Source organism: Dermacentor albipictus, chromosome 6 (genome assembly GCF_038994185.2).
Source record: "Dermacentor albipictus isolate Rhodes 1998 colony chromosome 6, USDA_Dalb.pri_finalv2, whole genome shotgun sequence".
NCBI lineage: Eukaryota > Metazoa > Arthropoda > Arachnida > Ixodida > Ixodidae > Dermacentor > Dermacentor albipictus.
In genome coordinates, this window is record NC_091826.1 from 129,310,713 (window position 1) to 129,338,217 (window position 27,505).

At 48.6% G+C, this 27,505-nt stretch overlaps 1 protein-coding gene across 9 annotated transcripts in view; it reads left to right on the top strand.

The window, feature by feature from the left end:
- Positions 1-27,505, top strand: part of Cadps (calcium-dependent secretion activator 1) — a 450,894-nt gene that overhangs the window by 409,176 nt on the left and 14,213 nt on the right. The window contains exons 30-31 of one of the 9 annotated variants that reach the window (XM_065428684.2): positions 10,347-10,392; positions 14,407-15,058. The exons of 6 other annotated variants lie outside the window; for them this stretch is intronic. In XM_065428684.2, the coding sequence (XP_065284756.1) occupies positions 10,347-10,392; positions 14,407-14,463 (103 nt within the window). In that variant the 3' untranslated portion in view covers positions 14,464-15,058. Of the gene's footprint in view, positions 1-10,346; positions 10,393-14,406; positions 15,059-27,505 lie in introns of those variants that run through there. 2 more of the 9 variants (XM_065428686.2, XM_065428687.2) reach the window with 2 other exon arrangements.

Sequence of the window (27,505 nt, forward strand, 5' to 3'; positions counted from 1 at the left end):
CCAGCCTGTCTGAGGCACTTCAACCCTGTTTTAAAAAAGTTTATACCACAGTGTGCCATTCCATCTGCCAGCCCCTTTCTTGTTTTTGGACGTACAAGATGATAGTGCGACAGGATGCCGTTCCAGTGGTGCAGCGCGCCCGAAGGATACCGTTGGCGATTAAGGAACCGCTTCGCGAAGAACTGAACCGCATGGAAGGGGCCTCTATCATTGCTAAAGTGGACGAGCCTACCGAGTGGGTAAGCCCGTTAGTTGTAGTAAGAAAAAAGGACGGCCGGCATATGATTTAATCCAAGGGCCATAAACAAAAGTATAATGCGTGAACATTATCCGATCGATGCCATCGCGGGAAGACATTGCAAGCGAAATATCGAGCGCAAAGTGCTCTTCTCGGCTTGACGCCAACGCTGGTTTTCCATCAGATACCGCTGCGCGAAGCTACGTCGCGCGTGTGCACTTTTGCGACGCCCTTCGGGCGCTTCAGGTTTTTAAGGGGCTGCCGTTTGGAATCTCTTCAGCGAGCGAAGTCTCCCAGAAGACAACAGAAATTTTTGAAGGCCGGACAGGAGTACGCTTATACATTGACGACATTCTGGTCTGGGGGGAATCGACAGAGCAGCATAATGAACGGCTTCAAGCCGTACTAAAGCGAGCGGATCAAGCTGGGCTGATGTTTAATAAGCAAAAATGTGTATTTTGTGTGACACAGATAACATTTCTTGCTGACGTGATCAACGAAAACGGTGTTCGCCCCAGCCCAGACTTAATCGAGAGCATACCCGCCATACCAGCTCCGAAGGATAAGCAGGCGGTTCGAAGAATGTTGGGAGTCGTGAATTACTTTCGCAAATGTGTGCCCTCACTCAGTAACAAGTCGTCATTACTTCGTGGCCTTATGAAGGAAAGCGTGGTGTTTCAATGGACATCAGCGCACGCGCATGAGTGGGCTGAGATCTGCGGAGCACTGATACACGCACCGCTAATAGCCCTCTTCGATTGAAAGAAAGAAACGAAAGTAACGGCAGACGCCTCGGGAATCGGTATTCGTGCTGCCTTATTGCAAAAGCACGGAAACGACTGGCGCCCGGTCACGTATACGCATTGCGGGGTTCTGAGCGAGAGTGAAACGCGGTAGGCTCACATCGAAAAGGAGGCGCTCGCTATGGTTCTTGCGTGCGAAAAAGTTTCATCAATTTGTGTATCGCCGCAGGATTCCGGCCGAAACTGATCACAAGCCTCTGATTGCTATCGCTCAAAAGAGTGTTGTGGACATGCCACCAAGGCTGCAGCGATTTTTTCATCCGTCTCTTCAACTATGACTGTCTTGTAATTCATCCCTGGGAAAGACTTGCTGCTCGCAGATATGCTGTCCCCGTGCTGCCACGCTGCCTGGGTGCGCTGAAGAAACGGAAGACATGGATATCCACGCAGTTCAAGTAGTCTCGAGCCTTGTAAGCACAAGAACAAAGCAACGACTGGAAGAAGAAACCCGCACGGATCCGTATTTAAGCAGCGTTATAGAACAACTAAACACATGTGCGACCATTCAAGTGGAACTTAAGCCGTTCACATCGGAGTTGGCGGCAGTGGATGGCGTACTGCTAAAAGGAAGCAAGATTGTCGTACCAAAAACCATGAGGGCCGAAATTCTGCGGCGGATACACGAGGGTCATTTCGGACAGAAAAAATGCAAGGCCAGGGCACGTAGGCTAGATTTTTTGGCCAGGACTCGGCAGTGATGTTGAGAACCTGGTACGAACGTGCCATGCGTGTCAGAAATACGCCTTCAGTCAACCGAGCGAGCCCCTGGTACTACAGCCTACACCGGAACGACCATGACAGTGTCGGCATTGATCTGTTCCAATACGCAGGGCACTCGTACGTGGTAGTGTATGACGACCACTCGAACATCCCAGAGGTTGAAAGGTTGGCGGGCACAACAGCAACGGGAACTATTTCTAAGATATCTGCCATATTCTCTCGCTATGGCATTCCTGCGCAAGTTTGCATTGACAACGGGCTCCAGTTCGCTTCAAGTGACTTCGCTGTTTTCGCAAGACGGTATGACTTCGAACATACAACATCCAGCCCTAATTTCCCGCGCTCAAACGGCCTAGCCGAAAAGTGCCTACAGATTGTTAAACGAATTCTCAAGAAAGCTACGTAGTGCCATGAGGATTTCTGGCTGGGCCTTTTGGCTTATCGATCGTCTCCCTTAGAAAATGGACGGTCTCCCGGAGAGTTGCCGCAAAGTCGTAGTCTTCGGGCAACTGTTCCCGAGTTCAACACTGATGGGGGATGCCCTGTATCAAAACATCGGCAATCATTTCGGGGCAAGCCAATATCGCCTCTTGAAGCAGGAAACGTTGTTCGGATGAAAAATGGGAACTGGTCACGCACAGCAACGGTGCTTAAAGAAGCAGCACCACGTTCGTATCTGGTCCAAACTGAGAGCCACCAACAGCTTAGGCGCAAACCACAACGACTACGAGAACGGCCGGGAAGACACTGAGCAGGAATCGAATAACGTATTACAACCGATCGAAGACTTCGAACCGGTAAACGACACAGGTGACACTGCCGGGGTTCCTGACGCAGCCGGGCAACAAGACACACCAGGAGGGCCATCCGCATTGCCAACAATTCGTCGGTCTACCAGATCCCGGACGGAGCCCAAGCGTATTTGCTACGACGGAAACTTTCGTCAAGTTTGCTAGCTTAATTTTGTGTGTGTGTGTGTGTTTGTGTGAAGACAAGCAAGTCTCTCAATTGTATGAAGAAAAGATGTATCAGAACGGGCTATCGCGCATGTTCGCCGATATCGTTTGCCACTTCTTTCCCTGGCTTTCCTTTCCCTCGCTGCCTACGCAAGTACATAAGCATATGAATAAACGACCAGTTCGTCATTCTTTGCTCAGCAACAAGCCTCGGTCCGTTACCTTAAACACGATACAGAAACAATCTAAAAGTATAATCTATTTATCGAGCAGTGACACTGACAGCGTACTGATGCACCTTTTCTTTGCTTTTGTTATCAAGTAAGCCTCTACAATCTCTCTCTCTCTCTCTCTCTCTCTGTTTTATCTCCAGCTCGCTTCAGGAACTTTTTTTCTAGTACTGGCTTACACCCGCACTTTTTACAATGGTCACCCATGTGGCCACTTTTATTACTGTATACTCCCAGATGGCGCTCGCGTGCTATATCGTTGAAACATCGGCCTGTCTGCCCACTATAGGAAAGGCCATAACTCAGTGGAATTTCGTAAACCACGTCACTTGTGAAATCAGTGAAGCGTTTTGCATGCATATTGGAGCAACCCACACGTGCCTCTTTCTTTGACAACAAAGGGCATAGCTTTTCCAGCTTGCGTGGGGCAGAAAAGACCACGTTTACGTTATATCTCCCCGCAACCTTTTTTACATTATGGGAGATTGGTGAAGGTACGGGATCACGTCTGTTCTGTTGCGTCCCAACTGGGTTTACGGCAATTTTTCTTTCCTTTAACTTTTTGCAGAAGGCTTTTTCTTTCACATATTTTCGTGATAAAGGCCGAATGGTAACCAGTATTATTTAGACACGTGGTGTGGTTTCTAAAGCGAACATCTATTTTATGGTTGCATAAATTAACAAGCGCGCCCTCATGGCGCGTTGTAGCTACCCCTCTTTTAACTAGCTTCGACATCTATGGAAAATGCTGTGGTTGCACGCTGCAGTTCTCCGCTTTCCAAAGCCTTCACCACGTCTGTTGAACTCTGCACGAAAAATGGGTAATCTCCCGTTAAGGTACATAGGTGTCATAAAAATAGCGGCTGATTTCGTCTTCTAGCTGGGTCTTTCAGAAGCGATAACCCTTAAAAGAGTACTGACACAAAGTTTCCAAGTCGAGTTAACAATTGAGATCGATTTATGTGGGCACACACATCATCTGCAAGATTTCGATGGCGAATATAGCTTAAACATATTTAAAATCAATGTTAAAGTACGTGCGCGCAGCCAACTGCAAAGCGCAGCACCTCGTGACATCGACATCAAGAAAGCATTGTAAACTACTGAGAAGACGCTACTTGACGCGTTTGCGCTGCCGTCAGGGCGAGCAAGTTTCTCGCCGCTCCGATCCTCCCAATGTCTTTCTTTTTTTTCTTCTCCTTCCTGGTCGTGATGCTGACCTCTTTCGCCGCTGTCGACGGCATAAAAATCAGCTAAAATTTGTTTCTGACGCGAAATAACTCATAAAGTGACCTCAAAAGTGTGCATGTTATAAAACGTTGCGCGACATCGTAAGTTGTTGGCGTGCTTTTGACTCGCAAGCAGTCTGCGCAGCCGCTGCAGCAATCTGCTGTCGCCTGGCTAACGTGTTCGCTCATCACTATACTTACGGCGTCGGGAAAACTAGTTGCATTGCCACTTATGAGCAACATAAATGTGCAGACGTTGATTTGACGAATATAGGTGTTTTATTATGAGCTGCGGATGAAGCGGATGAATCGCAAGCGCCGTCGGCCTCGGATCCGACGGCCAGCGAGCTAGGCTTTATTGGATCTGGAGGACAATCCTACCGCTGTCCACCAGTTATTGTATCATGCCGTTGAGTGCGGGAGTTGGCCGACGTTGAGGAGCATTTTGAGAGGAAAACTGGAGGTTTATTTACATTATTTACTGTAATAACGAACTAATTAAGTCATTAATGGCCGGCAGCAAATCGGACGCTGTGGCCCGTGGCAAGAAGCCCGAAAGAAATGAAGGAATGCCTCTCTCTGCTCCCTGTCTCTGGCCTTTAACCCTTTCGGTGTCACGTCATTTTTGGCCTATCGTCGAGCCCGCTCAGGTGTCGTCAGTTTCCTCCAATCGTAGGCGCCCGTGCAAGTGCCGTCACAATCGGCGGATGGGGTTGCCCCAAGGGCTCCACTGCAGGACGGGTGACTTGCCACCGGCGTTGCCTCATGGCTTGCAAGCGCCGTCACAATCGGCGGATGGGGGTTGCTTTCGAGCGACCTTTCAGAACTGCAAAACAACTTGGCTCGGGAACGTGTTAGACGCGCAATAAAAACAGTGCTAAACGACGGGACGAGTGAAGGGACTTGTCCCGTCGTTTAGCGCTTTTTTTATTGCTCGTAATCATGAACCAACCAGCCCAAATGCGTACTCTTTTGCAGTGTTAGACGCGCTTCTGCGCACCTTAATTGGGTGCGACGGCGATTTAATGTGGTCTGGCGAACTCGGGTGATGTCGGGAAAAAGGTCCATATCTCACAGCCTGTACCCTTTCCCAGCGATCGCCAGCTCGCCTGGGTTGCTCGTTCGCTATCATCGGCGTTGATAAGCTGTAGAAGTGGTCTGAGTTCGTGTGCGCCACTGGACGCGTTGAAGCGTTGAAGAGAAGCCAAATTTACTCGTTTCATTTGGAGCGTGTCTGGTATAAAGAAAACCCACCGAGCTTAGAGCAGTCCGAGGATGCTCCACCAAGACTACGTACCGCCAAACCTGATGCTGTGCCGACTTTTACCCCGCCTTGTCTCCTGCTCCGGAATATGCTTCATTCCCAAAGCGCCCTCGACGAACGGTTCGTACTACTAGTAGCGATGCGTACGCATATCGATAGCTGTCGCTAGCCGTACTTTCCGAGTCGCTGCTTTGTATGGATCCTATCAAAACTAGTTGACGACATCTAGTACGGCGGCGACGACGAAAGCGAGGACGACGATGATGGCGAGGATATCGCAAAGCACGTGCAGGCACAGCGGACGAACTAGCAGCACGAAGTTCGCGCGCTGGCGTGCGCTGCTCTGTTTACATTCCTTATTTGACCCATCTCGTTTCTCACTGAAATCGAAACTTGGACATGGCGGTACAGACACGACCCCACATAGTTACCTGTCGTCATTAGCTACTCATTGCAGCATTAAAAAAAAGATGGAAAATTTTTGTCTTAGTGGTGCTTTAAGGGGCATTCTGGCTTGTGGGTCTTTTCTGTGAAAATACTTGCAAGGAACCATTCTCGGCTTTCTCCACAGATTTCTTTAAATAATCTAGCTGATAATTATTCAACATAGCGGCAGCAACCTCCTTCTGTTTTTTTGGGAGGATAAAAGCTATACGCCTGAAATTCTTCTCAATGGCCTCGAATGCCTTTGTCTCCAAAATATGGGAAGCCAACAAACACTGACACCAAGGACAACATAGGGGAAATTAATTGTGCTTAATAAATGAAATAAAGAAAGGATATAATAATGGAAATTAAAGTGGATGAAAAAACAACTTGCCGCAGGTGGGAACCGAACCCACAACCTTCGCATTTCGCGTGCGATGCTCTACCATTTGAACACCCTGGGAGTGTTAGGCAGCGCCACCATTCACAGACCTTGGCTGCGGACGTGGAGCGTCCTTTTTGCCGCGGGCGTCACGAGATTGTGGGTTCGGTTCCCACCTGCGGAAAGTTGTTCCTTCATCCACTTTAATTTCCAACAATTTATCCTTTCTTTATTTCATTTATTAAGCACAAGTAATTTCCCCGATATTGTCCTTGGTGTCAGTGTTTGGCTTCCTATGATTTGACTAATAAAGATAGGGCCCCTCGGTTAACCCCCTTTCTTCTCGTCGAATAAATAGCGAGGGTCTCGAATCCGGTAACATTGATGCCTTCAGGTAGCATATGTGGGTTTATTGACCAGTTGCCTTCACCCAAAAAGATCACGTTCTCGTGACGCCTGCGGCAAAAAGGACAGTCCACATCCGCCGCCAAGGTCTGTGAGTGGTGGCGCTGGCTAACACTCCCAGGGTTCTACTAGGCCATATAAATACCCAAGAAAGTGGATGTGAAAACAGCGCCGCGGTAGCTCAAATGGTAGAGCATCGCACGCGAAATGCGAAGGTTGTGGGTTTGGTTCTCACCTGCAGCAAGTTGTTTTTTTTTTGCATCCAGTTTGATTTCCATTATTTATTCTTTCTTTATTTCATTTATTAAGCACAAGTAATTTCCCCTATGTTGTCCTTGGTGTCAGTGTTGGTTGGCTTCCTATGATAGGACTAATAAAGATCGGGCCCCCTCGGTTAACCCCCTTTCTTCTTTGTCTCCAAAAGGCATTCGAAGGCCTGTAAGTGTTCGAAGGCCTATAAGTGTTTGTTCTGAGGTATCCTGATCACGCTTCGCTCGACAAAGTAACGCCACCTCGAGGAATGTGTAGGTAACGTTGAACGAAGTAGAGATGGAGAAAGGAGGTGAAGCGTCGGGGAGGAGGAAGGTAGGCGGAGGCTTAATGGGTTGACCTCCTCTGGCAGTTGCTACAGGTTTTGTTTGCGATACGAACCGCGTTCATCTCGTGTGAACAGCATGCTCTCGTGCTGTGCACTGTGTGTGCGAGTGAAAGCGTGCGATGGTCAGCCGACGATGGCGGCGCAATCTCGCGTGCGCAAGGGGGGAAAGCGGTGAGGAAGTGCACCGAAAGCTCCTTACACTTCGTAAAGTAGCGACATTCTCCTCCTCTGCCTTCACTCCTCCTCGTTTCTCCTCTCTTTCACTCTCCCTCTTCGATCACGGCGCCGCCTACACTGCTCGAGCGTAGCAACGGCGCCAACATGCGCGCCTCGCCACTCCGTAGACGCTTCTCGAGCAAAAATGGCGCTGATGCACGGCGCGAGGGCCCACGTGATGCTATTAGGCCAATGACAACGCGGCCTTAACCTCGGCCAGAGCGAGCGAGGAGGAGGCGGCATTCTTCAAAGCATGGCACTATACGAAGTTTAAGGGGCTTTAAGCGCACCGTCTTCCGTCGCGCACGGGGCCCAGGAAGGGGGGCGGGGGGCGTTGTACTTCAGCCGCGCGCAGTCGCGCGTTCTTTATCTTGAAAGTGATCTGCTTTGATCTGCTCCTAGCTTCGCGTGCGCTGCGTTGTCACAGCTCAGTCTGGATTCAAGCGATAGGCACGGCGAAGTTCATTTTGCTCTCAGCTGCTGCCGCGATTCCTTACCCACCGTTTTGACAGTGAATGCCCGCGGTCATCGAGTGCGATGAGTTCATGTCTGCCTCTGCACGCTGACACTTTGCTTGCTAATTTAGTTATAAACGAACGTTTACAAGGTGGCGTTCTACTCCGGCTGCTGCTGCGTATGGCGTGGCCGCGTGAGCCCTGTCTTGAATACGATCTGCGAGGTGGGCATTGCAGGAGTCTAGGCGCACCGAGGGCCGATCGCTTCGTGTGCGCCACAGCACCTATGCGCCTACGCGTCACCCGCGTTCACGAAGGGAAACGTCACTGTAACATTTAAAATTTTTGGTGTGGTTTCCAAATGCAAAATTGGTGAATGTACAATATAAAATGGCGGAACTGGAGCGTTTCGCAATTTTAAAATGTACAGTCGCAAACAAACGTTTGGGGAATGAAGGTGCCGCGACTTTTTTTTTCGCGGACTGGGCATTCCGGTTGAAATCAAGAGCGCGCGCCTACTGCGAGTGTTTGACAAATACAATGTATTAAATCAATTCCAGGCTGCGCAGCTGCGCTTGAATATATTTAAATGTTTTGCTGATGTCGTGGTCTCTAAATGTTTGCTCGCGACTGTACATTTACCAAATTTGCATTTTGAACGCATTAACGAAACTAACTCAAGCCAGCAACGCATCCCACCGCGATTGGCAAACTTCGTCGGGACAAGAAAATGTGCAGCTCTTCGCTGTGAAAATGCATACGACACATGCGCTGGCGATTCAAATCTGCGTCCTCCAATAAGTGATCTTCCTGTAGGCACGTGGCAACAGCAACGGAAAAAAGAAAAGTGAGAGAGAGCGACCCCCTTCGGTCACAAGATGCCATCCTGTAATTAATTTCTAGAGAGAATCCTGGACACAACATATTATCTAGCTTGTTCCACTCACTCATGTTGAGGGTATCGTAAGTAAGTACACTCTAAGAAAAGTATACACCCTTTGAGTTGTATCATGCCTCACAACGATAAACGTCATCTGTCTTTTCCGCATTTCCTTTCTTTAACGCTGCGAGCCCGGTACTTCCCAATAACGAACGGAATGCGCGTTATAAGATTTGGAGTCGGGCTTGTAGGACGATCGGAGGAACTTGGGGCGACAGGACTAGGCGAACTGGATTTATTTACATTATGTACGGTTGAACATGGGATACATCTACACAGTCTAGCGTGACTCCCAAATGGAGACCGCAAGACGAAGCATACAGCAAACACGCACAAAGCTCACGAGTCCATTTCGAGCACAACAACGAGCACAGAGCACGACGACGAGCACACTCTAGCCGCCAACAACAGCTCGTTATATCCACTTCGTGTTCTCTAGATCCCTAGGTGCGGCAAACGTTTGACCAGTCAATTCGTAGAAAGTCGTCGTGGTCGCCTTTGAGAGAAGGGGGTAGGGGGTTTACACACACACATGCCGCACAGGTTTCAGTGCCCCCTCAGAGGGCCGACGACCTTTGCAGCGCAGTCGTCGTGGTATCCACTGTCTTGCGTCCCCGTAGCCAGGTGGTCACGCCCGACCCCAGCCGGCGCCTCTAAATTCCAGAGCGGACGTAGTCCGCAGTTCTCTAAAGGGAGTTCACGGTTGGTTAGCGCTGTCCTCGCCGGTTCTCTGAAGGGTGCCTCCACCCCGGATCGATCAACGCACCTGCAGCGGGCTGAATTAGCTGCAGGCCGATCCTAACAGCGTTATCACCATCACATAGTATTGCCGGCTGGACAGTAGCGGGCGCGGCGTTTTCAAGAAAATAAATGCAAGCAAGGCAGATGACGATTATTGTTGTGCGACGTAAATACACACCAAAAGGTGCAAACATTTTTAGAGTGTAGATAGAGTAAAGCAGAATAAAGTTGAGTAGAGAATCTTATGGACACCAGGTGCAAAACTTCTTTGTGTTCTTTTCTTGATACCCAGCATTCGTTTGTGCTTTCTCAAGACAGCATTAGAGTATGTTGAAATCGTAACGATGTATGTCTTTATAGCGCATTGCGGTGTCGTCTCCCTTCTGTCCTTGTTCGCTGCCGCTAAATATGCTTTCCAAGTCAGTTTACCAACACGCCCAACAAATGGCAATGCTGAAATCTATTTTTAGTTGGGAAAATAAAAAACTTGACTTTTGCACTACATCCATACTACGCATTTAATATCACTTCGCTGCCCACCACAGATGATCGGCGCGCCCACTGCATTGTTGTTATGGGCATTCCGTTTTATTTGCTGGCTGAAATTTTTAACGATTTACTACACATTTTAACCCCTTAGACAAACACATACATGTTTTTGTAACACACCTGGTATTGAGTGGTCTTTGCCATGCAGTTGTGCTTATGTTATTGTGAGTGGCTGGTGTTGTAATTGTTTCCAGAGCCACTAAAAGGGGCAAGTCGCTGCACTTTAAGACAGCCATGTCTGTGAGTAGCGTACTTTATTTTACAAAGGGCTTCTCTTCTTGCCTGGTTGGTGGAGGAACTTTCTTCTTCTGAATGGCACTGTTTATTGTGATGCTATAGGATACGCATCGTCCAGTGCATAAGTCAAAGCTTTTGCACAAACTTATGGAACCTCAAGAAGCAATTCAAGGTGAGAGCGCAACAGCAACATCTACAAAAGATATTAAAGGGCCTCATTCCAGGCTCTGTTGGTGGTTTTAAATAGGAACGTATAAGATGCCATGCAGATAGCGGTTTACGACTAGAATGTTACAGCGAAGCTGTATACCTCTACCGTCCAAGCAAATTTTTGTGTTGTTTTGGTAAGTAAAAAACTCCCCATACGTGGGCCGATCTCGAAGATAGTGCGATGCCGGGCCGATCCGCGGCGAAGGTGAAGCAGGCTTTAAGCACTCCCCATACTTGGGCCGATCGCGAAGATAGTGCAATGCCGGCCCGACTCGCGGCGAAGCTGAAGCAGGCGCTAAGCACTCCCCATACGTGGGCCGATCCCGAAGTTAGGCGATACCGACCTGACCCGCGGCGAAAGTGAAGCAGGCGTTAAGCACTCCCCATACTTGGGCCGTTCCCGAAGATAGTGCAATGCCGGCCCGACTCGCGGCGAAGCTGAAGCAGGCGCTAAGCACTCCCCATACGTGGGCCGATACCGAAGATAGTGCCATGCCGGCCCGACTCGCGGCGAAGGTGAAGCAGGCGCTAGGCACTCCCCATATGTGGGCCGATCCCGAAGATCGTGCAATGCCGGTCTGACCCGCACCGGAGGTGCAGTTCACCCTTAAGGGGCCCACATAGACAGCTTCGCTGGTCGTCTTTCACAGAGTCGAAGGACACCTTGATTTTTTTCAATGTAGCCAAATATTGGAGGACACAAAACGAATATTGCGCTGCCACGCTTCACTGCCAACATCTCGCATAGCCTCAAGGCGCCACAGTTGTACCGAGGGACTGCGCCACGCCACCAACCACACCCCCTATTGTTATTTGATTTTTTTTTTCAGTGCAGTGGGCACTTCAAGAAGCGCTTTTGTGCGTTCTACATCGGACGATTTACCATAGTCACGTGCCGTAATCGTCCAAGTTGCGGGCAGTAATGCACCTTACGGTTCTGCAGTTCTCCAGCTGGAAACGGGGCTATTTCGAGAGAAGACGTGACTTTCGCTTGAATTTCCAGCTATTTTCGCACCGTGTAGAGGTTTGTCCGACACCGTCGCCGTAACGCGATCTACTTACCATGCTTGTCTGTCTGCAAAGCCCAAACCTCGTGAGGGCCCTTTAAGATAGAGCCCTATGTTGGCAGCAAAAAACGAAACATTTCATTGTGTCTCGAGCAAGGTTTCAATTTTTGTTTTACATTGTCGCTCAGAATGTGTTCCGTCTTGAGGCTATTCATTTATTTACAACCACTATGATGCCACAGGGGAAATTAAATGTTTCTAATAATTTAAATGTAAGAATAATAAGGGAATTGAAAACTAAATACACTTATAATTGATCAACCATTCTGTGGCGGCTGTTTTTCTTTCTTGACTTATGTTAGTTGATAATGTTCAACGCGTTGTTGCTATACAAGGGACTAAGGGTACACACAGTGGAGGAGTCCCTGCAGGTGGTCTTTCTTTTGCATTAGTGTAAGTGGTGCTCTACGGTGTCGACTTGCGTACCTAGCGAGAAGCCTGAAGGAGAGGTGGGTAGAGGACATAGGGTCATTGCGACGCCCACCACGTAACATAATAATGGGCCCAAGTGATAACTAACGCGGAAAAGCCATCGAAAGTTGAGCGAGTTGATATATATCCATGGATTGGACAAGTTACAAGCAGCATGCAGCCTCTCAGAAAACAATGAAAAAAAAATGTTTTCCTACCTTTTGAAGATAAATTATATGAAGTGTGGTTGGCTCAAAATAGTGCTCGCATGCTTTTAATTAATTAATCACATTTAATTTGCGTCTGAAAAGGACATGCTGCCGCTACACACGTTCTGGTTCCGATTCTGTTTTCTGCGGATTTACGCAAACCAGCTACAAATGGCTTCCTAAATATCCTCCCTGCAGTAACAATATTAAGTAACTAATTCCTTTAAGTGAATAACTTTCTAGAAGTGCCAGTGGTTTTTAGACATATTTATGAGCGATGGGCGCAAGAGAGAAACGCGAATAAGGAATTGGGCTTCATGCAAAACAGAGGACGACGACGCTGAGTACCGTGTGCTGTTTCTAACATTTATTTATTTATATTTATTTATGAATACAGTTGACCCGAGGGCCGTTACAGGGCATGTAACTAAACACAAGCTACATAACACAATACACGAATAAGGTGTTAGCCGAACAGTAAATAGGAATCACAAACAGATTTAAATGTGCAAATAAATTTACAGCGCATGATATAGTACAAGGCAGTTTATTAAACACAAAGTAAATCACATGTGACATAAAAGAGAGAAAAGAAAAGAAGAAAGAAGAAAAAAAAGATGAAAAAATTTAAAAAAATTTGGCTAAGCATTCAAAAATATGGTGCTTGGAAAATAATGAAAAACGAAAGAAACAGTGCCGCAAGCTGTTCTAAATCAGTAGTATGAGGCATCCATGCGACTTTATTTGCCGCAGCAGAAATGAGATAAAAGTGACTTCTGAAATTGTTTTCATGAGATTAAAGGACTTTGGGTGCAGGGAAGTTCATTCTTCTATTGTTTTACGAAGTACTGAATATTTAAAGCAATTTTTTCGCGCTGTTATTGGTTGAAATTGTGCTTTACAGGAGCTTATTTGACGGTGCGAGAGGAACGTAGCTTACAGTAAAAGTCGCCATTAAACCAATTACGGTGCACGTACTAATACAAGAATTTTAGTCTCGTAATTCTTCTACGCTCAACAAGTTCACGATAATCATATTGATGACAGAATCTCTGTGTTTGTTGTATATCGACAATACGGTCCAGCCGCTCTTCTCTGGACTTTTTCCAAATTGTATGTAAGACATTTTTACACCAGCTGTGGTTGCTTAGTGGCTATGGTGTTGGGCTGCTAAGCACGAGGTCGCGGGATTGAATCCCGGCCACGGCGGCCGCATTTCTATGGAGGCGAAATGCGAAAACACCCGTTTACTTAGATTTAGGTGCACGTTAAAGAACCCCAGGTGGTCGAAATTTGCGGAGTCCCCCACTACGGCGTGCCTCATAATCAGAAAGTGGTTTTCGCACGTAAAACCGCATAATTTTAAGACATTTTTGGTGGAGCTCCCATATAGTGCTCACATAATCTAATGAGGGGCGCTCAAAGATTACATACGCGGTTAACTTTGCCTTCAGAGTAGGAGGCTTTAACTTGCTTCTGGGAAACCAGAATTTTCCCTCAGCTTTTCAGCAAATGTCAACAATGCGTTTTATGCAGTTTAGACCTGTTTAGACCAGTTTAGCGGACACTGTTAGGCGGAGACATTTAAAAGAGTTAGATTATGTTAGATGGTGTCCGTCCATATCATATTCAAATTCTAAAACGTTTGTAGTTGTCACGGTCAACCGTATGTATGATGTCTTGCTAAAGTTCATTTTTGTTTTATTTTTCACGCACCAGGTTCCAACGACCTGCAGCACGGAATTTAGTGCGATTTGGTCCGGGTAGCAGTTTAGATCTGAGTAAAAATCATCTGCATATAAACGTACTGTAAACGTTGGAGGAATCGCGTCTGCAACATCATTTATGTAGCAAAAAAAAAAAAAGAACTGGCCCAAGTACGGAGCCCTGAGGGACGCCTGAAGTTACCCCCATAACATTTGATTCACTTCCAGGAATTTGTGTTCTGTTAGACAGGTACGTATTTATGCATCCCACAATTTTGAGGTTTACTCCTAAATCTAAAAGTTTTACGATCAGTATGTGAAGCGCGAAAGTAAGAACGACCGACACATAAGCTGAATCGCTCATCACTGGGGCCCTACGCCTTACTACCATCTTTATTTCCTTTGTTGTTCCAGCTGTGGGCGTCACCTGACATCATTGCAGGTGCGGGCGCCACAGGACCGCCCAGCTAGACCGCAGACGTGAAGTGGGCACGATGAGCTTGTAAGAGAAGCAAATGCTCTGAGGAATCCGTTTTCCAGGGATGCACATGAGTGATCGGTGTCTCCACGTAGGCCGGCTTGAGGCGGTCTGTGCTGCGCAATGACAAGACTTGGCGTAATGGCGCAGAGCCAGAAAGGGCCCGTCGTAGGACGGCGTAATAGGTGCCCGGATACCGTCTCGCCTAAGAAAAACATATGTTGTGGTGTTGTGCCCTACCACGGGCCTGTCATCGAGGCGATGGGAGCTGCCATAATACGTGGATATCATCGAGGCGACGGGAGCTCCCACTTCTCCGCGACGAATCAAGAACTCAACGAGGAGTACTTCAAGTAGCACCCAGCCATCTCCGCGACGAATAAAAAATTCGACGCGAGTGACCTCAACACCTACCTCGACTCATTCCTGCCGACGAGGAGTCGCCAAAGGGGACTTAAGGGAGAACCGGCCCATTGTGAAGGAGAGAGTCGCTTCCAGCCGCCCAGTCGGCCTGTTGCGCTCTTACAGCTACATGCACGCTATCACTCACTATATGTAAATGTTTTATAAAGTTTTTCGTTTCTTTTTCGTCTTCGGAAAGAGTTTGTCTTTCGTGCTCCACCCCGAAGTCACAACAGCAGATGGCAAGCTTTGGGATTCGAAGTGAGATAACGCCCGCTACACCGCTCAACGGCAGCCACGAAGTCGACCGGCGTCAGCTACTTTGTAGGGGCGAATGCCCGACGTTTGCCTTTCACATCGCCAGACCTTTGTCGCACACGTAAATGCTAAGGACAATTGCTTAATTATTCTGGAAGGGTTGTAGTGGTGTTGTCTTAGTTTGCTTCAGGCCTTGCATAGATTTCCGGCTTCGGGAGCAAAGCTAATTTTGGGGCAAAACGGGAGACGCGCCGTCAGATCGCCATGGAGAAGCTCAGGATACAGAACCTTAATGTTTGTCAGGAGATGGGCATTTCGGTTACCGCGGCAAGGTGAAAGAAAGCCATTCTGGACGTTATGAGGGCACAAAGGTAACTGAGGAGGAAGTCGAAGAGGTTTGGGGAGAAATTCTTGAGAAGATAAGCAGAAAAAAATGCGCGACGAGGCAGAGAAAAAAAAAAAAGCGCGAGGGGGCAGAGGAGAAGAAAAGGCACGAAGAGTGAGATAATGCTCTTAAAGTGAGAGAACTAGAAATAGAGCTAAGTCGAATCAGCTCGGCGCGTTCAATCCCCTTGACGTTGGAGACGATACGCCTAAACTGAGAATACAGGGCCTGATGCTACCGTACAGGATAGGCGGTGATATCGCACTTTATCTTGTGAATTTCGAAAGTACATGTGAAACGATAGGGCTGGGCAAAAGGCTTTGGTCTCAAAAACGTCTTTCAGTTAACCCAGGAGGCCGCGGAAGTTCTCGCACGCTTGTCTAAAGAAGATTACGAGAACTATGGAAAGGTAAAAGCCGTGCTTCTTCGCAAATACCGCCTCTCGGCCAAGGCATTTCGACAGCGGTTTAGACAGGCAAAAAGGGGCAGCGAGTCGCACACTTAGTTCGCGTACGAGTTAAAGTCTAACTTTAAAGAGTGGTTCAAAAGCGCAGAAGTGTACGGCAACCACGATAAGATGCTTGAATGCATAGCACTGGAGCAGTTTTATCGAGTTCTTCCTGAAGAAATTAGACATTGGCTGCAGGACAAGCTCCCAGATGTAGACCTAGAGAAGGCAGCGCAGCTCGCGGAGGAATATTACACGCGCCGAATCTTCCAAGAAAAACCTATTCAGGAAGATAGGCTAGAAAAAAAAGGACTATTTTGTAAAGCGGTTTCCCCCTCTCAGCTCAATTTTGCTGAATAAGAAATCATCCACGAGCGACAAATTCAGCAAAGGAGTATTGACTAAGGCTGAGGTGGCGAGGGAAGGGCTAGCAGAGACAGCCCAGTCTTCTTGGGCCGCTAAAGCTAAGGCAGACGTAGAGCCCGCGTTCGAGGCCCGGAGACCAATTATCTGCTTCCGTTGCAACAAGGAAGGCCATATTTCCTCAAATTGCAAGGAGCAAATCGCGTTCGCCAGCATTAGTCAGTCAGACGAAAATCTGAGGCTGCTCGAGCCATATATGCAGAATGTCGTGGTAAACGGGAAAATGTGCAGGGCACTACGCGATTCCACCGCCACCATGGATGTTACTCGTCCTGTGTTTCTCCCGGGTACTATACAGGGGAATGCGCCTGGATCAGACAAGTCGCAGAAGAGCAGAGTGCGTGCTTGCCACTTGCCAGGGTAAACCTCGAGGGTGCTTCTGGAAGGTTGCAAATGGAGGCAGCCGTGAGTCCAAGTTTACCCGAGCACTTTGCATATCTTTTTTTCGAGCAAATCGGAGCAGCTTTTAGATAAGGAGGGCCGGTCGTTCTCTACCAGTCTCGCTAGCACGGAATTTACGCGAACGCGGTCACGCGCCCGCTCAAAGAGGCTTGAGAGCTGATCTTCAAACGAGAAAACTGACAATGTACCGTCCTCACAGCGGCAGCCTAGGCCGGGAGATACGGCTAAAGAAAAGCAGAGGGCTCAGACTTGTGACGGGTCAATTACCGAATCAGTGACAGTGGGTGAGGAGCCTTTCGAGACTCAGGAAAATGGGGCACCTAGGGCTGAAGTGGAAGGTTCACTGCTTAGTCCCGCATCCTTTTGCTGGGACCAGCTTAATAGGGTTCACCGGGAGGCACTCGTTCTTCACTAGGTCAGGTCTCAAGTACCGGAGATATCAGGATTTCAAGGGCCGGACATACAACCAACTACTCGTGCCAGAAAAGTACCGAATACAGCTATTAGAGTTAGCTCATGGGAATGCTTGGGTGGGTCACCTCTGTATCAAGAAGACAAAGGCTAGGCTAGCGCAAGATTGGTCAAGATGCTGGAAAGAGCTTGAAACGCTTGTTCAGTCATGCGACGCATGTCAGCGAGTTGGTAAATCCAACGACAAGTGACAGAATTTCACTCGGAGCGAGACAGGGCAAAACATAAACTTTCTTCGATCGCCTCAGCTGTGATTGCCTTCCCGAATGTCTGTTAGGAATTGCTTTGCTAACTGTTCTTTAGCTGTTATTCTGTTTGAATGTGTCTCCTTTGAGAGCACTATTTGTAGAGGTCTGTATCCCGGGCTCTTTATCGGGTGCGCGTTTCTTGTTGAGTACAACAACCGTAATGGGGCTGTTGAGAGCACAGAGGGGTTAGAGCGCTTGTTTTCATGGAGTTTGGTCTGGCCTTGTGGAGAGCATTCGGAGGGTGCTCACTTTCACGGAAGTGCTTGGCTTTGATTTTCGGTCACTCCGTGAGCTTTCTCCGATCCAAGCAAAGGAAAGACCAGCGGAGGAAAGGGTGGCAAAGCCATTTCCTTAACCCCATCAAGGACGTCACTCAATCAGCGCATTGCACACGTCGAGCCGCGTCGAACAGCTAGACTTCTGGATGTATTATCTGGCGGCGGGGGTGCTGTTGTGCCATACCACGTGCCTATCATCGAGGCGACGGGAGCTACCATACTACGTGCCTATCATCGAGGCGACGGGGGCTCCCACTTCGCGACGAATCAAGAATTCGATGAGGGGGACTTCTAGAAGCAGCTAGCCATCTCCGCGACGAATCAAGAATTCGACGCGAGTGGTGTCAGCATCTGCCCCGACTGGTTCCTGCCGACTAGGAGTCCGCAAAGGGGAACCGGCCCATTGTGTGTCGCTTCTAGCCGCCCAGTCGGTCTGTTGCGCTATCATCCACTATCTGTAAATATTTTATAAAGTTTTTCGTTTCTTCTTCGTCTGCGGAAACAGTCCGACTTTGGTCCTCCACCCCGAAGTAACAACAGTGGTCGCGAAGTTCGGGTGTTCGTATATGCGTTGTTTGATTGAGCTAGGTTGGTTGGGCTGGAGATCGCGTAAGCAGTCGTGGAGGCGTTGAAGATAGGGTTGATGCTGAGGAGCTGTCATTTCTATGGTGAAAAGGTCGCCGGGAAGATGTAGAGGGCCGCCATGAACCAATTCGGCAGTAGAGCAGCCAAGGTCGCGACGGAGGACAGCCCGATGGCCAAGAATTACGAACGCCAAGCAGTCGGTCCAGTCCTCACGATCACGGCATGCTGTAAGGGCCCTCTGAGCTGCGGATAAAGACGATCGACCACTCCGCTAGCCGACGGATGGTAAGCAGTAGTGTGGCAGTGCTTCCAACCTAGAATGCGGGCAAGTGCAGAAACTAATGCAGATTCAAACAGGCGTCCACGGCCAGTGGTTAAAATGGACGGCAGTCGAAACGCGAAACCCGTGAAAACAAAAGAAAACTGGCAGTGGCTTAGCTCGGCTATGCCACGATATCCACCGTTTTTTCGTAGGCGCCGCCATATTATGAACGCAGTGGCGCCGCCTATGAGCAGCGCCATACTGGCTTGGGTGAAAGCGGTGTTTAGCATGGCAGGTATGCGCTGGGCAGTAGGTTCTGGCGTTTGTTTTCGCGGTCGTGCGGTCTGTTTAGTGTGACGTGCGTCTTCTACGTGGTAAACGGTTCTGTGAGACGTGCTGGAGTAGTTTAAGGCGTCATGGCCGGGGTTTCTGCTGGCGTTGAGGTGGACGGAACACGCAGCGCGATGTGTGCGCGCATATTTGAGCCTACAGTCAGCCTCGGAGATCAACTGCGTATTTCTGTATGTTTCATTCACCAATGTGACCTTATTGCAATATCACCCTTTATTTCTAAGCTGCGGTTTAGGAGCCATAAAACATACGCGACGATCGTAACAGCATGGGTACCGTTATGCTACGTTCAAAACTGTGACGTTATACTTTAACAAGCGTTCAAATTGTTCGCTGCAGGTTACATTGCGTGACTACTTGGTTCGATGGATGAGCTTTCCGCCCTTGAATAAAATAGTTCTGGCTAGTATAATAGCAGCATACCTTACAGTCTGAATTAAGCTTGTCCAGTAAAGCGACCGTTTACGAACTGCGCGAGCGTCCTAAGCCGTGGTAGGTGTTGGATTACTGATATTTTTGTTCTAAATAGCGCTTGGTCCAAGCATACGGCATCAGCGGTTATATGTGTATATGTGTATAAGCGTTGTGCGGCGTGACTATGCGAGGTCTTATTGCGGCGTTAGCCCGTTTTCTCTTGCTTTTTCGAGAAAGAGGATGATAACCGAATTTCTTTTTCTGTTGTGTTCGTTCCGTTCTCTACGACGCAGTCACACGTATTACGGAAATATTGTCCTCAAAATAGCCGTCGCATTCTTTTTATGCGATCCCTTTCATATATTATGGTTGTATACAGGCCAGAAAGGCAATGCCGAAGCGCACAGCTTACATTTGTGTCGTGCTGGTTCACCAACTGCAGTGATCGCTGTGTTGAGCAGGGCCATCGGCCTCGTGCAGGAAGGCTAGCGTAGACATATAGTAATTTCAAGCCCACTAGACTTAAAATGCGCAATAAGGATGCCGGTGCATCACAAATATTTGATAGCATCTGCCGCTTAGATGTTGGCCGTGCACGAGCATGCGCTCTTATGCTTTGTTTTACTCCCTACGCCAAGCGATCAGACTGATTTATCATTTAATGCTGGTAATACGGAGACAACGGTTTTCTTTGTTGAATTAAAACCGATATAAGCAAAATAGTTCACAGCATGTACACACACCGCGGCTGATAAAGCGCGTCACATTTTTGCGCCCCCAAGACATATTTCCGCCTACTGTAGTTACCGATACACCGAAAGGCTTCCCTGACGACCTTATAAGAACGGACATTGCGTAAATTTCACAAAGTACGATTTAAAACATCTCGAAATTGTCAGCACGCGGCAGCAAAACTTCCAAGCAGCGCCGCGCCGGATCGCCCAAGCCAGAGAGGAGGAAAGGCTCCCCGCGCGCCCTATCCTCCTCGCCCGAGGAAAAGGCCTATACGCAGCGAAAGCTAAGGCATAGCATGGTTAGCCTTGGTTAATCTTGATTGCCAGTCAGGTTAGTCTGGTTGTCTAGCTATGTTGCGGCGTTTAGCCAGTCGTTCGGTGCGCTGTTCGTCTGTTTCCTGAGCGATTCGTTTCTTCTTCATCTGGTTCCGATGTTGATTCCAGGCTTCCTTCTGCTTATCAGAATTGTCGCCGTCCATATTGCCGCCTCAACTGTGGTTGCGGCGCACGCGAGCTGTCCTTTTCAATCCTCCGACATGTTATCAGGCATGCGACGCAGCTGGGGAAGCGAGCGGAGGCGAACGCAACGACGAGGAACGCGTGTGACGTCATGTGCCTCCTCGGAGCACGGTGTAAAGAACGGCGGGTTGCACAACAAGATTGTCACCTTGCCACCCGATTACGACAAGGGGTGCAAGACGCGCACCTCCCGCTCTCCGCCGCTGCAGCTGCGAGGCGTTCAAAGAAGCGACCTTTGCGCTGGAATCCGCCGCCTTCCTCCAGCCCGCTTCGACATTGTGACAAGACGAGTTTGGTGTGGGGACAATGATTCCAGAGTTCCTCAACGCGGCGCTGATCCGACACGCCTGAAGAAGCTACCGCGGGAACGTCTTATTTTTGCGCTCTCACGGTTCCGCATGTTGCAAAACAACGAGCGTCCCTCGAGCGGCGTCGATTTTCCGGAACGGCACCACCTTCAACGCCGTCGCTTGGGCTTCGGAATGTGTGTGCCTTTGTGTCTGAAAACTGGTCTTCAGAGCAGCTGCGAGTTGGTGGTGTGTAAACGAACAGCCGCCGCGTCGTAGGACCAGCGGATCGAGTGTATAAAAACTGTCGTTGTGCGATTGTTGGACACACTTCTCTTGAGCAGTCATGTTAGACTGGTGCACTTCTCTTGAGCAGTCATGTTAGACTGGTTCACTTCTCTCATGCAGTCCTGTTGGACTAATACTATTTTTCTCAAACAGTCATGTTAGACTGAGTTAATTTTCTGTAAATAAACCCCTTTTTCCTCGTTCTCGATGAGAAGCAGTTCTTCACTTCATCAACGATCTCAGCGTAAATCAGTTGGACGACGGCATGGGCCAGCTACCTTCGAATTCATGCCGTACTCCAATCTTGGCAAAGGACCACGGACGAAGGGATTGAGCCCCCAATCCTGACAACTGGCTGACAGCGGTGAGATGGACTTTGCGACATGGTGCTGTATCTGTGGTGAGTGCTTGGTTTTTGCTTTGACTCTCTAGGCTTCATTTTGTGGTTGTTCTGTTTAGAACAGTAGGGAAGCTAGATTGTTGTGTGTTAGCTAGGTTGTGTTTTCCTAGCTAGATTTAGAGAGCAGAATCAAGGCAGTAAAGCAGCAGTCATGGAGTTAAGGACACTGCTGAGAGACGAGTTGTTGATTGTTGGTGAGGAACTGGGCCTAGATGTACGCAAGGAAATGCTCAAATCGGAATTATTGGAGCTAATTTCCAATCAGGCCAGTGAGCAAGATATTGAAATGGGATTGGAACTTCTCAAAAAGAGAGAGAAACGGGAAAAAGAAAGAGAAGAACGAGACAGAGAAAAACGAGAGAGAGAGGAACGCGATAAAGATCGCGAGATAACAAAAATGCAACTTGAACTTGAAAACAGACGTTTGGAGTTGTCTCAAGGAAGTGAAGGAGCTCTGGGTCGATCAAGTGAGGCAGAATCGTACCGCATGGACAGGCTATTAAAGCCATATGAGGTCGGGACCGACATAGGCTTGTTCCTAAGCAATTTTGAAAGGACTTGCGAAAAGATGAACTTCGGTCCGAGTACATGGCCACAGCGGTTGCTGTCTATGTTGCCGTGTGAGGCGGCGGAAGTAATCGCCAGACTGAGTGTGCAGGATGCATATGATTATGCAAAAGTTAAGGCTAGTCTCCTGAAGAAATACCGCCTTTCAGCCGAAGCTTTTCGGCAAAGGTTTAGGAGCACAGGCAAGAAAGATAGCGAGGGCTATCCGGAGTTTGCATATAGCTTAAAGGCCAACCTAGTCGAGTGGCTTAAAAGCGCGGAAGCGTACGACAGCAGAGACATGATCATTGAATGCATGTGTCTAGAGCAGTTTTACAAAACCATTCCCCAAGCTGTGAAACTGTGGGTGCAAGATAGAGGTAATGTAAACACTGTGGAAAGGGCGGCTGAATTAGCCGAAGAGTACGCAACCCGTAGAAAGTTGAACGCCGAGGAGGGAAACTGGGACGGTCGAAATGGACCGCGGAAGCCATTTCCGTTCAAAAAGGGTGCGCAAGCTAGACGATCCGAGCCTGTAGACATGGCGGAAAAGCCCGCAGAAAAGAGCGAGGAGAAAGTTAACGGAGAAACCACACAAAAAGAACAGAAAAGAAAATTCGAATCTGTTAGACCAATTCGCTGTTACAAATGCCACAAACTGGGACATATAGCTGTAAACTGCGAGAAGCCAAGCGTAGTTTTTTCCTACGTGGAGGAAAAGGATGAGAATATGGAACTTTTAAGTCCATATCTCCACGACCTGCAAGTTAATGGAAAACCATGCCGAGTGCTAAGAGACAGTGCCGCCACGCTGGACATTGTCCATCCGTCTTACGTGATGGTAGAGGACTTCACCGGAGAAGTAGCATGGATAAAACAGGTTGTAGAAGAACACAGCGTGTGTCTGCCCATGGCCAAAGTCAAAATCAGTGGACCATTCGGGGAGCTAGAAACTGAGGCTGCAGTTTCCAAATTTTTGTCACTGCAGTATCCCTACATCTTTTCGAATCGTTCGAATCAGTTACTGCGTGACAGAGGGCTCAAACTGGGAGAGGGCATAGTACAGGCATTGACCAGAGGCCAAGCTCGTAAGATCGCGGCGCTTTCGGCTGAAAATGCTCAAGCTCCTCCAGCTGAAGCAGAAAAGGGGATGGCTTCAATACCCGAATCCGAGCTAGGCCCGACGGACAAAAGAACAGTTGAGGAGAGCCTGCCAGTTGACCAGCTCAATGAGAGCGTAGCACTAGAGTGTCAGAGTTCTAGCCTACAGGAAGAGCATGCAGACGCGCTCCCAAGCGAGACAGGGTCGTTATTATCACCGGCCTCAAAGAACTTTGATCAACTCTTACGCGTGGATAGAGAGTCACTGGCAGCTGAGCAAAAGAATGATGAGAGCTTGGCTAAATTACGGGACACAGCTAAAGAAGGCATTGCTAGGCGCAACGTAACGATACATGAGAAAGGAGGATTGTTGTATCGGCATTACAGAGATCGAAAGGGTAGGATTTTAGATCAGTTAGTCATACCTACTAAGTATAGGGAGGACCTTTTGAGTCTTTGTCATGGAAATGGGTGGTCCGGCCACCTAGGCATAAACAAATCAAAGGAAAGATTGCTTATGGAATACTACTGGCCTGGCTGTTTCAAAGATGTAGAAAACTTTGTAAGATCATGCGACGCCTGCCAGCGTTCTGGTAAACCAGGAGAGACTTGGAAAGCTCCACTGAAGGTAGTGCCCTTAATAACAGAGCCTTTCAGACGGCTTGTAATAGACACGGTAGGGCCTCTTCCAAAAACAAAATCAGGCTACAGGTACTTGTTTACCATGCTGTGTCCGGCTACCAAGTTTCCAGAAGCAATCCCTTTGAAAGAGCTCAGCTCCACTGAAGTAGTAGACGCGCTTTTGACAGTGTTTGCACGAGTTGGGTTTCCAGCCGAAATTCAGGCAGATCAAGGGTCAGTATTCACGAGCGCACTGACTTCCACATTCTTGCAAAAGTGCGGGGTAAAGTTAATTCACAGTTCTGTCTATCACCCTCAGTCAAACAGTGTAGAGAGGTGGCATTCGGTGCTTAAGCGAGTTTTGCGTGCGCTCTGTTACGAGCACAAGGAGGACTGGGAGAACTGTCTGCCGGCAACTTTGTTTGCTTTGCGAACGGTTCCACATGAAGCGACAGGGTTCTCACCAGCAGAACTAGTGTATGGGAGGACACTCCGTTCTCCACTGAGAATGTTAAGAGAGATGTGGGAGGAAAGAGGGGAGAGTCCAACCGTGGTTGAATACGTGCTAAATTTACTGGAACGGCTAAGCGCAACCCAAGAACTAGTCGGAAAGAACATGGCACTAGCTCAAAAGAACGCCAAATTCTATTACGACAGGAATGCGAGGCTTCGTACGTTTAACGCCGGAGACCAGGCAATGATCCTCAAACCTTCAAGAAAGAACAAGCTTGAAGTTCACTGGGACGGGCCCGTTAAAGTGTTGCACAAACTTTCAGAAACTAACTATGCTTTGAGAATGCCCGGTCGCAGGAAGGAAGTGAGGATATATCACTGTAATTTGATGAAGCCGTATGTAGAGCGGAGCGGAGTCGTTAACTATACTGTCAAAGAGCCGGATGGCATTGGTACCAAGTTTAAGGAGGATAGGGCAACCTCCAACTCTGAAATCGGCCTAGAAGAAGTAGTAGAACACTCGGTAAGCTCGCATGCTCTAAGACCCGAGCAGCTAGATGAGCTAAAAGGGGTGTTAGGGGAATATCTCGACAGATTCAGCGATCGGCCGGGTAGAACCGAACTGATAACGCATGAAATTGAGCTGACCTCTACCGAACCAGTAAGATCAAAACCTTACAGGGTGTCTCCAAGACAGAGAGAGATTATGGAGGCAGAGATACAGCGCATGCTAGAGTTGGGAGTTATTGAGCCCGCTGAGAGTGACTACACGTCACCGCTAATACTCGTAGAAACCCCTAACAAGGACCCTCGTCCGTGTGTTGACTACAGGAAGTTAAATGCGATCACTAGGGATCAGCTGTACCCGATACCCAACATTGAGGAACGAATTGAAAGAGTTAGCGCTGCTAAATACATTTCAACTATAGATCTCGTGCGGGGGTACTGGCAAGTTCCCCTTTCCGAAAGTGCCAGCCGCTATGCCGCATTCATCTCGCCTGTAGGCACTTTTCGCCCTCTCGCACTCAGCTTCGGGCTGAAGAACGCGCCGTTTAGCTTCTCTAAGTTAATGGATATTGTCCTAAAGGACTTGCAGGAGTTCGCCTTACCTTATCTTGATGATGTGGCCATTTTTTCGGACAGCTGGAAACAACACGTATCGCACCTCAAACAGGTGTTCTCACGGTTGAGGGAAGCCGGCTTAACGATGAAAGCGGAAAAGTGTAGGTTTGGTTGTTCGCAGGTTACCTATCTGGGCCATGTTGTCGGTCAGGACATGAGACGACCGGCTGAGCTGAAAATAGCTACGATTGGAGATTTTTCTCAGCCGCGCACGAAAACGGACGTTCGTTCATTTTTGGGACTTGTGGGGTACTATCAACGGTACATTCCGAATTACTCGCAATTGGCAAGTCCATTAACAGACGCCCTCCGAAAGGGAGCACCGAGTAACGTACACTGGGATAAGGACAAAGAGAACGCTTTTCAAAGTTTGAAAACGCTATTGGTTTCTCGCCCTGTGCTTCGCGCGCCAGACTACACAAAGGAATTCATAGTTCAATGCGACGCAAGCGACAGAGGTATGGGCGTGGTACTTAGTCAAGTCGGCGACGATAACGAGGAGCATCCTATCCTCTACGCCAGCCGTAAACTAAATGTAAGAGAGGAAGCCTACAGCGCTTCAGAGAAGGAATGCGCTTGTTTGGTTTGGGCCGCCCAGAAGTTGTCGTGTTATTTGTACGGAGCGAAGTTCATCTTCGAGACCGACCACTGTCCTCTGACGTGGCTCAATCAAATGTCACACAAAAACGGCCGCTTGCTCCGATGGAGCCTCACTCTCCAAGAGTACAACTTCTCCGTTAGATATAAGAAGGGAAAGTTGCATAGCAATGCGGATGGTTTGAGCAGGCTAATTTGAATTCTGCGTTTGAGGGTCCCGCCTAAATTTTAGGGTTACTAGTGTTAATTTTATTAAGCGAAGAAGATCCCCTCTCATTTAGCAGGATTCCCTCCATGATTGCTGAATTTGTCAGCAGGAATTTGCTTCAGAAATTGGCATAGTGAAATGCAGCATTTTTTTTGTTTCTGCACTTATGTTGTTGTTGTTTTTTTTGAAGCCTAGCGAGTCTAAAGTGAGAGCCAATGCACGTCATCTCGGCGCAGAGCCGTGTTGTGGGGTTCATTTTGCAGTTGCCTGTCCTTGTTGGATGTTTTGGGGCGGTGACATCAATGCACAAGTGGTCGCTGCGAGCCAAGACGTCAATCCCCCCCTGACCAGCAGCCGTTCTCTTCCTGCCTAGCGGTTGTCAGCGCTAGACAGTCGAGACTTTTGGGGCCATGGAGGCGCTGTAAAGAACGGCGGGTTGCACAACAAGATTGTCACCTTGCCACCCGATTACGACAAGGGGTGCAAGACGCGCACCTCCCGCTCTCCGCCGCTGCAGCTGCGAGGCGTTCAAAGAAGCGACCTTTGCGCTGGAATCCGCCGCCTTCCTCCAGCCCGCTTCGACATTGTGACAAGACGAGTTTGGTGTGGGGACAATGATTCCAGAGTTCCTCAACGCGGCGCTGATCCGACACGCCTGAAGAAGCTACCGCGGGAACGTCTTATTTTTGCGCTCTCACGGTTCCGCATGTTGCAAAACAACGAGCGTCCCTCGAGCGGCGTCGATTTTCCGGAACGGCACCACCTTCAACGCCGTCGCTTGGGCTTCGGAATGTGTGTGCCTTTGTGTCTGAAAACTGGTCTTCAGAGCAGCTGCGAGTTGGTGGTGTGTAAACGAACAGCCGCCGCGTCGTAGGACCAGCGGATCGAGTGTATAAAAACTGTCGTTGTGCGATTGTTGGACACACTTCTCTTGAGCAGTCATGTTAGACTGGTGCACTTCTCTTGAGCAGTCATGTTAGACTGGTTCACTTCTCTCATGCAGTCCTGTTGGACTAATACTATTTTTCTCAAACAGTCATGTTAGACTGAGTTAATTTTCTGTAAATAAACCCCTTTTTCCTCGTTCTCGATGAGAAGCAGTTCTTCACTTCATCAACGATCTCAGCGTAAATAAGTTGGACGACGGCATGGGCCAGCTACCTTCGAATTCATGCCGTACTCCAATCTTGGCAAAGGACCACGGACGAAGGGATTGAGCCCCCAATCCTGAC